The following is a 12,861-nucleotide window of genomic DNA, read 5'->3' as shown; positions in this document are numbered from 1 at the left end:
TCCCTCCCCCTGCCCCTCCTTCCCCCTCCCTCTCCCCTGCCCTCCCCCTCCCCCACCCCTGCCCTCCCCCTTCCCCTCCCTCCCCTTTCCCCTCTCTCCCCTCCCCCTCCTCCTCCCCCCACCCCTCCCCCTTCCTCTCCTTCTCCCTCCCCCTCTCCCCATCTTTTCCAGAAAATATTGAGGTTGTTCACAGGATGGCAATAGCCTCACAAGATTCTATTTGGTTAAATTTGTGTTCAATTTTGTGGTAAAATTTAAACCTCAGTAGATGTGAAGAAAGCTTCCCAGTGACTGAACCACCATCCAAAGAACATGGACCTAGGCCTCCCTGCACGTATGTAGCAGATGTGCAGGCTGGTCTTCATGTGGGTCCAGAGCAACTGGAACAGAAGCTATCCCAAAAGCTCTTGCCTGTATGTAGGATATCTTCTTCTAATCGTGTCTTGTGTCAGTGGGAGAGAAAGCCTAGTAGAGATTTGATACCCACTCAGACCTCCCACTCACTCAGAGGAGAAGGGGATGGGGAATGGGAGGTGGGTGTGGGGGTGTTGAATGGATTGTGTGTGTGTGTGTGTGTATGTGTGTGTGTGTGTGTGACGGGAAGGGGGGCAGTGAATAAGTAAAAAATAAAATAGAATAAAAAAAACCCAAAAACTAAAACTCTGAAAGTTCAAGCTGAGACCAGTGTGGCACCAAAGGGTGGGTGAGGATAATTGATTTGAATGTCTGCAGAGTGGGAGGAACCAAAATGTGGGAGGGGCATTGAATTCAAGTTTGGAGAGAAACGTAACTGCAGGTCCTTTGAGTAGAAGTCAAACAGAGGATTGGGCAAACTATAGCAACCCTCTGATTTCAGGTAAGTTGCCGGGCTGAATGAAATGTTTAAAGTTGCTGGGTGAAGTGGGAATCATGGTGCAGAAGATTGAGAGCTAGTGAAGGAGGAGACTTGAGTACATTCTGTAGCTTGTATGGGTGTTTGATTGGTGAAGTCTAAAATAGGCCCTGTAGAGAGGCAGAAGAAATTGGGTAAATTTAGGAGCTGTGTACGTTTCTCCCATAGTTGTGAACACTGAGGATGAGTCAAGTGCAGGGATAGGGGCGGTCTGTGAATGAGCAATCCGGGGGCCCCAGGTGCTCTGTTCTCCATTCTAGGCCCAGGCCCGAGTCCTGTGTCATGCAGAAAGCCTGGATACATTGATGAGAGGGTTTACTGTAGGAGGTGGGGACTTTGGAGTTTCTCAGATTTCTTTCACTTTAAACGTGTGCATGTAGGACTAGGAGAAAGTTACCGTGGGCTCGCCAGTGACCTTGGGACCAGAGTGAGGTTTATGGTGGCCTAGATAGTGCATGGTGGTGGTGGTGAGTATTCTGGCTCAAAAGCGTCACAGCCATCTAGAAGGTGTAACAATATTGGGTGTTTGGACCAAACCTTTAATTCTAGGACTCAGAAACAATTGGCACGTGGCTCTCTGTGATAAGGAAGCCAGGCTTGTCTGTACAGTGAGATCCAGGACGTCAGGGACATCTATAAGGACCCTGTTTCAAAAAAAAAAAAAAAAGGAGGAATTAGGTGACATCACTGGGCAAAAATGAGCAGGTTCCCTGGGAAGCAGCATGAGAAGAGGCCCATTTCTTTTTTTTTTTTTTTTTAAATATTTATTTATTATATGTAAGTACACTGTAGCTGTCTTCAGACACTCCAGAAGAGGGAGTCAGATCTTGTTACAGATGGTTGTGAGCCACCATGTGGTTGCTGGGATTTGAACTCCGGACCTTCGGAAGAGCAGTCGGGTGCTCTTACTCACTGAGCCATCTCACCAGCCCGAGAAGAGGCCCATTTCTTTTTTCCCCCTTTTCTACTTATCTATTTATCTTTCTTTTTAAGATTATATATATCTATATTTTTTTAATTTTTTATTTTTTATTTTTTTTGGTTTTTCGAGACAGGGTTTCTCTGTGTAGCCCTGGCTGTCCTGGAACTCACTCTGTAGACCAGGCTGGCCTGGAACTCAGAAATCCGCCTGCCTCTGCCTCCCGAGTGCTGGAATTAAAGGCGTGCGCCACCACCGCCTGGCTTGTATTTGGTTTTTGTTGTTGTTGTTTTGTCGAGACAGGGTTTCTCTGTTTAGCTCTGGTTGTCCTGGAACTCACTCTGTAGACCAGGCTGGCCTGGAACTCAGAAATCCGCCTGCCTCTGCCTCCTGAGTGCTGGGATTAAAGGCGTGCGCCACCACCGCCTGGCATATATATATATATATATATATATATATATATATATATATATATATATAATTTTTTTTTTGTTGTTGTTGTTGTTGTTTTGTCGAGACAGGGTTTCTCTGTGTAGCCCTGATTGTCCTGGAACTCACTCTGTAGACCAGGCTGGCCTCGAACTCAGAAATCCGCCTGCCTCTGCCTCCCGAGTGCTGGGATTAAAGGCATGCGCCACCACCGCCTGGCTTGTATTTGTTTTTTTTGTTTTTGTTTTTGTTGTTGTTTTGTCGAGACAGGGTTTCTCTGTGTAGCCCTGATTGTCCTGGAACTCACTCTGTAGACCAGGCTGGCCTCGAACTCAGAAATCCGCCTGCCTCTGCCTCCCGAGTGCTGGGATTAAAGGCGTGCGCCACCACCGCCTGGCTTGTATTTGTTTTTTTTTTTTTTTTGTTTTTGTTGTTGTTTTGTCGAGACAGGGTTTCTCTGTGTAGCCCTGATTGTCCTGGAACTCACTCTGTAGACCAGGCTGGCCTCGAACTCAGAAATCCGCCTGCCTCTGCCTCCCGAGTGCTGGGATTAAAGGCATGCGCCACCACCGCCTGGCTTGTATTTGTTTTTTTTGTTTTTGTTTTTGTTGTTGTTTTGTCGAGACAGGGTTTCTCTGTGTAGCCCTGATTGTCCTGGAACTCACTCTGTAGACCAGGCTGGCCTCGAACTCAGAAATCCGCCTGCCTCTGCCTCCCGAGTGCTGGGATTAAAGGCATGCGCCACCACCGCCTGGCTTGTATTTGTTTTTTTTTTTTTTTTGTTTTTGTTGTTGTTTTGTCGAGACAGGGTTTCTCTGTGTAGCCCTGATTGTCCTGGAACTCACTCTGTAGACCAGGCTGGCCTCGAACTCAGAAATCCGCCTGCCTCTGCCTCCCGAGTGCTGGGATTAAAGGCGTGCGCCACCACCGCCTGGCTTGTATTTGTTTTTTTTTTTTTTTTGTTTTTGTTGTTGTTTTGTCGAGACAGGGTTTCTCTGTGTAGCCCTGATTGTCCTGGAACTCACTCTGTAGACCAGGCTGGCCTCGAACTCAGAAATCCGCCTGCCTCTGCCTCCCGAGTGCTGGGATTAAAGGCGTGCGCCACCACCGCCTGGCTTGTATTTGTTTTTTTTTTTTTTTGTTTTTGTTTTTGTTGTTGTTTTGTCGAGACAGGGTTTCTCTGTGTAGCCCTGGTTGTCCTGGAACTCACTCTGTAGACCAGGCTGGCCTCGAACTCAGAAATCCACCTGCCTCTGCCTCCCAAGTGCTGGGATTAAAGGCGTGTGCCACCACCGCCCGGTTTAAGATTTTTTATAAGATTACTTTAAAAAAAATTAGATATTTTCTTTATTTACTTTTCAAATGTTATTCCCTTTCCTGGTTTCCCCTCCGAAAACCCCCTATCCTCTCCCCCATCCCCTTTTTACTAACCCACCCACTCCTGCTTCCTGGCCCTGGCATTCCCCTATACTGGGGCATAGAACCTTCACAGGACCAAGGGCCTCTTCTCTCACTGATGACAAACTAGGCCATCCTCTGCTACATATGCAGCTAGAGCCATGAGTCCCACCATGTGTTTTCTTTGGTTGGTGGTTTAGTCCTAGGGAGCTCTGGGGGTACCGGTTAGTCATATTGTTGTTCCTCCTATGGGGCTGCAAACCCCTTCAGCTCCTTCAGCTCTTTTCTCTAACTCCTTCATTGGAGACCCTGTGCTCTGTCCAGTGGATGGCTCTGAGCATCCACTTCTGTATTTTTCAGGCACTGGCAGAACCTCTCAGGAGACAGTTTTATCAGGCTCTTGTTGGCATCCACAATAGTGTCTGGGTTTGGTGGTTGTATATAGGATGGATCCCTGGTGGGGCAGTCTCTGGATGGTCATTCCTTCAGTCTCTGCTCCCTTTTTCTTCTATTGGATATTTTTATTTATTTACATTTCAAATGTTATTCCCTTTCCAGGTCTCCCCTCTGGAACCCACCATCCCATCCCCCTTCCCCCTGTCTCTGTGAGGGTGGTACTCCACCCACCCACAAACCTACTTCCACCTTCCCGCCCTGGCATTCCTCTAAGTTGGGGCATGGAACACCCTCAGGCTCAAGGGCCTCTCCTTCAACTTATGTTCAACAAAGCCATCCTCTGCCACATATGCGGCCGGAGCCATGGGTCCTTCCATGTGTACTCTTTGGTTGGTAGTCCAGTCTCTGGGAGCTCTGAGGGGGGGGTCTGGCCGGTTGACACTGTTGGTCCCCCCATGGGGCTGCAAACCTCCTCAGCATATGAAGCTCAAGAAGGAGGCCCATTTCTTAAGATAGTCACAGAATATTCAAGGACAAATTTCTTCTAGATGGTGATGAAAGAGGTCAGGTGACCTGAAGGGATGGGTGTGGTGTGTTGTGGTTGTACATGCTTTTAATCTAAGCACTGGGTAGGGTGGTAGAGCCATGTGGATCTCTAGGAGTTCTAGGTCAGCCTTGTCTAAGCTGAGTTATAGGACAGCCAGGGAGCTCATACAGATCAACCCATTTCTCAAAAATATCAAAAGACAAAAAAGTTGTCTTCCACCTGTCCAAGTTTCCATAAAGTATGTCTGCAGACTGAGTATGTCCATAGGGTGGGAATGTCTGCTGGATGTGAGGGGATGAAAGGAGGGGCCTATGTGAGGGTCCTGGGTGGAGATTCAACGAAGGCCAAGTCCTTGGAGTAGTTTCAATACCAGGGTGGGTTTGTGCTAGATATAAGAGCCTTATTTCCAGAGTAATTAGACCTTGAGTGATGAGGGTGAGATGGGGTCACATATGATCCTGTTCTATGGCTCTTCACTCTTTGGTTAGAGTCAGAGATTCCAGCAGAAAGGAAGAGGATCCGTGACTTTTTAAAAATTAAATTATTTTATTTATTTGCACTCCAAATGTTGCCCCCTGTCTTCTTCACCCCTCCTCACTGTTGGCTCTGAGAGGGTGCTCCCCCACACAGGCTCCCCTCACCCACTCACCCACCTACTCCCACCTCAACGCCTCCAGGGATCTAGGACTTTTAAACTTTGTGGGAGGACATTCAATTGCTAGCCTCCCTGGGCTGACAGAGTCATATTAACACAGGAGCTATTTGTATGTTTATTGCAATGTTGAGCATACTTATAGGCATGGGAGACAGAGGCAGGTGGTCAGAAAGAGTGAGGCTCTTGACTGATCCCTGCTCTATAGGAAGTCCAAAGCATGTGCTGGGTAGGTATGATTGGTGGTCTCTGGAGCTTTTCTGATATGTTTCCTTTTTTTCCCCCTAGGTTCTCCTGTAGGAACATGCTTCAATACAATCAGAGCCCACATATGCCCCAAGATCCCTCCTTGCATTCAAAATTCCAAATGTCTTCAAGTGCACCCATAGAAATCAGTTTTCAAATGCATCAAGAACCTGCAAGGAATTTGCCTTTCCAAATGTGCCAGAGTCCTCTAGTGATCCCAAGAAGTCCAATGCAATCAAGTCATTCAGTCCCTGAAAGGGACCTATGTCCGCAAGAGTCCCAAGGTCCATCAGGAAAATCAAGTATACAAATGCAACCAGGTCTTGTAATGGACCCAGCTTTACCAATTCTGAGAAGCCTCTTAATGCATTCACCTCATCAGATACCTTCAAGATCCTCAGTGAGAGCTGGTTTCCAGGGTTCTCTAGGACCTATGGTGCGGTCACCTAGTTATGGTGACCGACGAGTCAGCCTTGTGACTCCAAGGAAGCACCGGAAAATACGCACTGTATACACCGAGGAACAAAAGTGTGTGCTGAAAAAACATTTTCATAAGTGCACATACCCAAGCCGGGAGCAACGCATGGCACTGGCAGTTTTGGTTGGTGTCACAGCAAATGAGATCCAGGTATGTTTCTCTTCCCTGTTTCTGACAGCCACAATATCCACTTCCCCCTCTCCCTGCAATCAGACACCTGATCTCTGTGCTCTTAAATTCTTGGGACAGCTTGGACAGTTGTGGAAGGTACATGCATGTGGGGCTGAACTTCACATTCTGCTTCAACCCGGGTACCAACATGGATGAATGTTGTTCTCCTGCAGGACCTCAGAGCCCATAGTTTAACACAGGACACACTATCTGAATCTTCCCTAGGCTTTTGTTGTCAGGTCATATACATTCTATCTTACTACAATCTCTTAGGGACCTAGAGACTCAGATGTCTCTGTTGCTGACTCATGCAGTATTGCTATAGAAACTCCTTCCATTCAGAAGCTTCACCTAGTGACCAGTTGGGGGAAAACAGGTATTCCTCTGACGTCTCCTTTTGTTTTTCAGATCTGGTTCAAGAACCACCGGGCTAAGTCCAAGCGGGAGAGTCTCCAGAATGTTCCAGCAGCACTGCCAGAGACAAATGGAAGCTCTGAAGCTGTTTCTGAGTCAGTCCACTTTCCTGATTCCTTACCCGTTGTTGCTTCTGCCAATGGAGAGTCCATGTGGTCAGGCACATTTGGTGAGGATTCCATTCCCAACCTCAACTGGAGCCAGGAATCTTCTCCGCCTCATTATCAGGCCTGTGATAGTGCCAGGTATTGTCCGCAAGAATACCTGCTTAATGGCCATGCCCCTGTTACAGCTTGGAACTCTGGTCAATCAGTAGCAGTTGAAGTCCAGACTGGCTTAGCAGTAGCTGAAGCTCCAGTCGTCATGGTAGCTTCCACCCAAGGTCCAGAGTATGCTCAAGATTCAGGTCCATCTACAGAGGAGCTCTGGCAACGGGTTCTTGAAGACTTTGATGAGTTGGGGGATTGAGATACACCCCCATAAAACACCTCTCACCCCCCTTGACTTATCCAGGCCTTTATAGAAAGGAAGATGTTTGTTAGTGTATTTGGAGAAATTAAGTAGGTCTATCTGTAGTAGTTTCATGTCACTGGTTTATGTAGTGGGATTGTTTAAAAAACATGGAAAATATTCCTCCCTTATTGTTGAATTACATATTCTTTAAATAAAAGAAAGAAAACATTTACTGGAGAATTAAAAAATGTTTTTGCCAGTTTTTACCCCCAAATATTTATACATGTGAATGCCTGCAATGCATGTATGCAACTGTCTTGGACTTGGAGGCAGAAAAGGGTATAGGATTTTCTGGAGTGAAACTATAGACAGTGGAGGTCTTACACGTGTGTTTGGAAATGAGCTAAGACCTGCTGTTGCTCCTAAGCAGTGAGCTTTCAAGGTCATCATTAACTAGACAGCAAGTTCAAGGACAGTTTAAGGTACACCAGGCCCTACCTGAAACAAAGTATTGATAAGAAACTATTCAATAGAAAATGCATTGGTCAAGTCTAGCATAGTGTAACACTTTCTTGTCTTTGGCTTATACCAAGAGCAGTTACAGGACCAGTGTCTTTGCAGAGACCAAAGAAGCTGGATAAAGCCTGGGCAGTGGTGACTCAGGCCTTTATTCCCAGCACTAGGGAGGCACAAGCAGTTCTGTCTCTGAGTTTGAGGTCACCTTGGTCTATAAAGGAAGTTCCAGCACAGCCAGGGCTACTCAGCGAAACTTCCTAAAAAATTTAAGGAGAAACAGTCAGACAGAGAGACAGAGACAGAGAGACAGACATAGACAGAGACACACAGAGAGAGACAGAGAGAAAGACAGAAAGACACAAAGAAAGAAACAGACAGATTGAGAGACAGAGAATGAGACAGATTTCGATACATACAGACAGAGTGAGAGACAGAGGTGTGGTGACAATAAATGCAAGCAAGATAAAATGTCCTGAGAGGAAACAAGGTTTCCAAAAGGAAACCAATTAAATTTGCATTTAGAGCAGAATGCCACCATGAAATACTAAAGGGTACAGTAAAATCTCACTCAAGGGATGTTGGCCTCTAATCACCACATTTGTTGGGCAGTGGAATGAGAAATTAATTCAACCTCAGTCATCCAGTGAGTTTGGGATCAGTCAGAAAATAAAAAATCTGAAGCTGGGTGATGGCACAGCTAAAAGACCTTGTTATGAACCCTGACTGAGATTTATGTACATGATCCACACTGTGGAAAACTAGTTTATACATGTTCCTTTCTAATATCCACCGGTGGACCCTGGTAAGATAATGACCAAATTCATACATAAATAAAACCTGTCATAACATTTTTCAACCTATTTCCTCCCCCCCCCCCCCGTAAATATTGTGTTTGGTTCCCAGGATCTCACACATCCTGGGATTTGAACTCAGGACCTTCAGAAGAGCAGTCGGTCCTCTTGAGCCATCTCACCAGCCTTCAGCATTTTTTCTTAGTATCATTTAGCTTAGGGACAAACTAGAAGCAGAAACCCAGGCACCAACCTGCCAAAATCTTGAGGTCTCTGTGCAGGGGCCTTTAGGAGTCTTTGTAGATAGCACAACATATACAGGGCAGTTGAGGGGCCATTTAGAAATTGTGGATGGCCCAGGAGGAGGAAAGAAGTCGAATAAGGGAGCAAACAAGGTGGTTGAAGACTGAACAGGCAGTTGCCCTCTAAGAATGGATGCTTAGAAGAGGAAGGAACGGTCAAGAACCTTGGAAGCAGTGAGTAGAAATTCATTTCCTGAGAAAATAACTGACAAGTGCAGCCACAATTTCTTCTGGGCTGGAGCCTCACGAGGGAAAGGCCAGTTTTCCCTTAGTTTTCAATTTCTACACAAACTTGCCACCCTATAATTGCTCTGGAACAGTGATTAAATCTTGAACATTGTGATGACTCACACCTGTAATCAGGACTCAGAATTCTGAGTCAAGGTCATCTCTAGAACAGTCTGGAATAATAGACCTTGTCTCAAAAGTAAAACAAAAGACAACAAAAGGGCTGAAGAGATGACTCAGTGGTTAAGAGCATTGACTGCTCTTCCAGAGGTTGTGAGTTCAATTCCCAGCAACCACATGGTAGTTCCTAACCACCTGTAAAGGGATCCGATGCCCTCTTCTGGTGTGTTTGAAGACAGCTTCAGTATATATATATCTCAAATAGGAATAAATAAATTCACAAGACTAGTTCTTCATGGGGTAAAGCTGAAACCTGAGTGTTACTAAAGTGTGGGTGACCATGATGGATCTGAGGTTCTGTGGAGTGGGTGGATAGAAAGATTGGGAGGAAAACTGAGTTTCAGGTTTGTAGAGATATGTAAGTGCAAGTCCTTTGAGTAGAGGTAAAACAGACAAATGATTGGGCAAGCTACAGCAGCCCACAGGTTTCCTGGTGGCTACATGAATTGTTTAGAAAGGAGGGGACAATTAAGAGGTGACACCAGTGGTCAGGAATGAGAAGGACCCCTGTACAAAAGGCTGAGAAGACCCCCAATCCTTGATATGGTCACTGAGTAGGGAAAGCCAAATTTCTTTTGGGCTGCAGCCTCAAAGTACAGGAGGCCCCAAGTGATGGGGCATAGGCTACAATTGTTTGTCAGGCTTTATCCAAACCTGAATTAAGTATCTCTGCTCAATTAAGAAAGATGTCTTCAAAGTCAGGTGGTGGTACATGTATTTCATTCCAGCACTGGGGAGGCAGAGGCAGGTAGATCTGTGTAAGTGCTATGTCAGCCTTGTCTACCAAATTGAGTTACAGGACAGCCAGCTAGTTTATACAGAGAAAGCCTGTCTTAAAAAACAAAGAAATAGGGGCTGGAGAGATGGCTCAGTGGTTAAGAGCACTCACTGCTCTTCCAGAGGTCCTGAGTTCAAATCCCAGCAACCACATGGTGGTTCACAATTATCTGCAATGTGATCTCATGCCCTCTTCTGCTGTGTCTGAAGACATCACAGTGTACCCATATAAATAAAATAAAGCTTGGCAGTGGTGGTGCACGGCTTCAATCCCAGCACTTGGGAGGCAGAGGCAGGTGGATTTCTGAGTTCTAGGCTAGCTTGGTCTACAGAGTGAGTTCCAGGACAGCCAGGGCTACACAGAGAAATGCTGTCTCAAAAAACCATAAAATAAAATAAAATAAAATAAAATAAAATAAAATAAAATAAAATAAAATAAAACTCTCTGGGCTGAAGAAATGGCTCAGTGGTTAAGAACACTGACTGCTCTTCCAGAGGTCCTGAGTTCAAATCCCAGCAACCACATGGTGGCTCACAACCATCTGTAATGAGATCTGATGCCCTCTTCCGGTGTTTCTGAAGACAGCTACAGTTACTTATATACAATCAGTCAATCAATCAATCAATCAATCAATCAATCAATCAATCTTTAAAAAAACAAAGAAATAAACAGAATAATCAAACAAAAATAAAAAAAATGATAGATGCCTTCAACCTAGCCAGACTGAGTGGTGCCACAGGGTGGGGCTGGGAGGGAGTGTTTGCTGGATATAGGGGATAAAAGGTGGAGCTGCTGAGATTGTTTTATTCAGAGATTCAATTAAAGCTTCAGTACTAGTGGACATCAACTTTAGATCCTCAGCAACAAAGGTAGCGTATACCTCAGAGTAATGAAATAAAAACAAAGTTTTTTTTTTTTTTTTTTTTTTTTTTGAGACAGGGTTTCTCTGTGTAGCCCTGGCTGTCCTGGCACTCACTTTGTAGACCAGGCTGGCCTTGAACTCAGAAATCTGCCTGCCTCTGCCTCCCGAGTGCTGGGACTAAAGGTGTGCGCCATCACGCCCGGCAAAAAACAAAGTTTTTCCAAGCAAATGGACCCAAGAAAAAGATGGAGTTGCCATTCTATTATCTACTCTCCATACTTTCAACCAAAGGTAGTCAAAAGAGTTGGGGAGGACACTTCACACTTCTTAAGGGAAAACTCCACCAAGACGACATCTCAATTATGAACATCTATGCCCCCAAAGCAAAGCTACCAATATCCATAAAAGAAACTTTACTAAAGCTCCAATCACATATTGAACACCACACAATAATAGTGTGAGACTTCAACACCCAGTTTTCACCAAAGGAAAAGTCATCCAGACAGAAACTAAAGAGAAATAATGATACTAACAGAGGTTCTGAATCAAATGGACCTGACATATCTATAAAACATTCCACCCAAACACAAAAGAATATACCTTCTTCTCAACACTTTATGGAACCATCTCCAAAATCGACCATATACTCTGCTACAAAGCAAGCCTTTATGGATACAAGAAAATTTAAATAACTGCTTGTATTTTATCAAACTTGCTTGTATTTTACCAAACTTCCATGGTTTAAAGTTGGACTTCAACAACAGAAACAACAGAAAGCCTACATCCTCATGGAAACTAAACAAGTTGACTCAATGATCCTTGGGTCAGGGAAGAAACAAAGAAAAAAAATGAAAGGCTTTATAGGATTCAATGAAAATGAGGATACAATATACTCAAACTTAGAGGACACTATAAAAGCAGTGCTAAGAGGAAAGTTCATAGTGCCAAGAGCCCTCATTAAGAATTTAGAAGCAGGGCAGTGATGGTGCACACACGCCTTTAATCCCAGTACTTAGGAGGCAGAGGCAGGCAGATTTCTGAGTTCGAGGCCAGCCTGGTCTACAAAGTGAGTTCCAGGACAGCCAGGGCTGCACAGAGAAACCCTGTCTCGAAAAACAAAACAAAACAAAACAAAACAAAACAAAACAAAACAAAACAAAGAATTTAGAGAGTTCTAATACTAACAAATAATGTGTACATTTGAAGGCCCTAGGGGAAAAAAAAAGAAGAAGCAAGCATGCCCAGGAGGAGTAGAAAGCGGAAAATATTCCAACTCATGGCTGAAATTGGTCAATTAGAAACAAAGAGATCAGTACAAAGAATCATCAAATCCAAGAGCTGGTTCTTTGACAAAAATCAGCAAGATAAAAAGCCCCTTAGCCCAACTAAATAAAAGGCAGGGAGACAGAATCCAAATTAACAGAATCAGAAATTAAACAGGAGACCTAACAATGGGTTCTGAGGAAATTCAAAGAATCATTAGGTCTTACTTCAAAAACCTATACTCCAAAAAATTGAAAAATCTAAATGAAATGGATGATTTTCTAGACAGATTCCACTTGCCAAAGTTAAGACAATGTAAACTATCTAAATTGTCATATAACCCTCAAGGAAACAGATGCAGTCATTAAAATTCTCCTAACTGAAAAAAAAATCTAAGGGCCAAGATGATTTTAGCACAGAATTCTATCAGATTTTTCAAAGAAGAGCTAATGTCAATATTCTTCAAAGTACTGCACAAAACACAGAAGGAACATTGCCAAAATCATTCTATGAGGTAGCAGTCACCCTGATACCTAAGCCACAGAAAGATTTAAGAAAGAGAGCTTCAGACCAATTTCCCTTATGAACATTGATGCAGAAATACTCAGCAAAATACTCAGCCACTGAATCAAAGAACACATCAAAGAATTCATACACCATGATCAAGTAATCTTTATCCAATGGATGCAGGGGACTGCTTCAATATATGAAAACCCACCAATGCAATCTACCATATCAACAAACTGAAAGAAAAAAAAAATCACATGATCATCTCATTAGTTGCTGAAAAAGCCTTTGAAAAACTCCAACACTAGCTTCTTTAAAAGTCTTATAGACATTAAGCACAAAAGGTGCATAGGTGAAGTATGAGTTTTTTTTAAAAGATTTATTTATTATTATATTTAAGTACACTGTAGCTGTCTCTTCAGACACACCAGAAGAGAGC

At 44.2% G+C, this 12,861-nt stretch overlaps 1 protein-coding gene across 1 annotated transcript; it reads left to right on the top strand.

Moving 5' to 3' along the window:
• Window positions 1–807: 807 nt before the first annotated feature.
• On the top strand, window positions 808–7,237 carry Obox6 (oocyte specific homeobox 6). Its single transcript, NM_145710.2, has 3 exons — window positions 808–856; window positions 5,522–6,107; window positions 6,537–7,237. Exons 2-3 carry the CDS (start codon window positions 5,538–5,540, stop codon window positions 7,008–7,010), a joined length of 1,044 nt encoding a protein of 347 aa, NP_663756.2. The 5' UTR covers window positions 808–856; window positions 5,522–5,537; the 3' UTR covers window positions 7,011–7,237.
• The last annotated feature ends 5,624 nt before the right edge of the window (window positions 7,238–12,861 follow it).

This window comes from Mus musculus, chromosome 7, assembly GCF_000001635.26.
Source record: "Mus musculus strain C57BL/6J chromosome 7, GRCm38.p6 C57BL/6J".
NCBI lineage: Eukaryota > Metazoa > Chordata > Mammalia > Rodentia > Muridae > Mus > Mus musculus.
The sequence above is the reverse complement of the archived record's forward strand: the minus strand, read 5'-3'. Positions and strand labels throughout refer to the sequence as shown.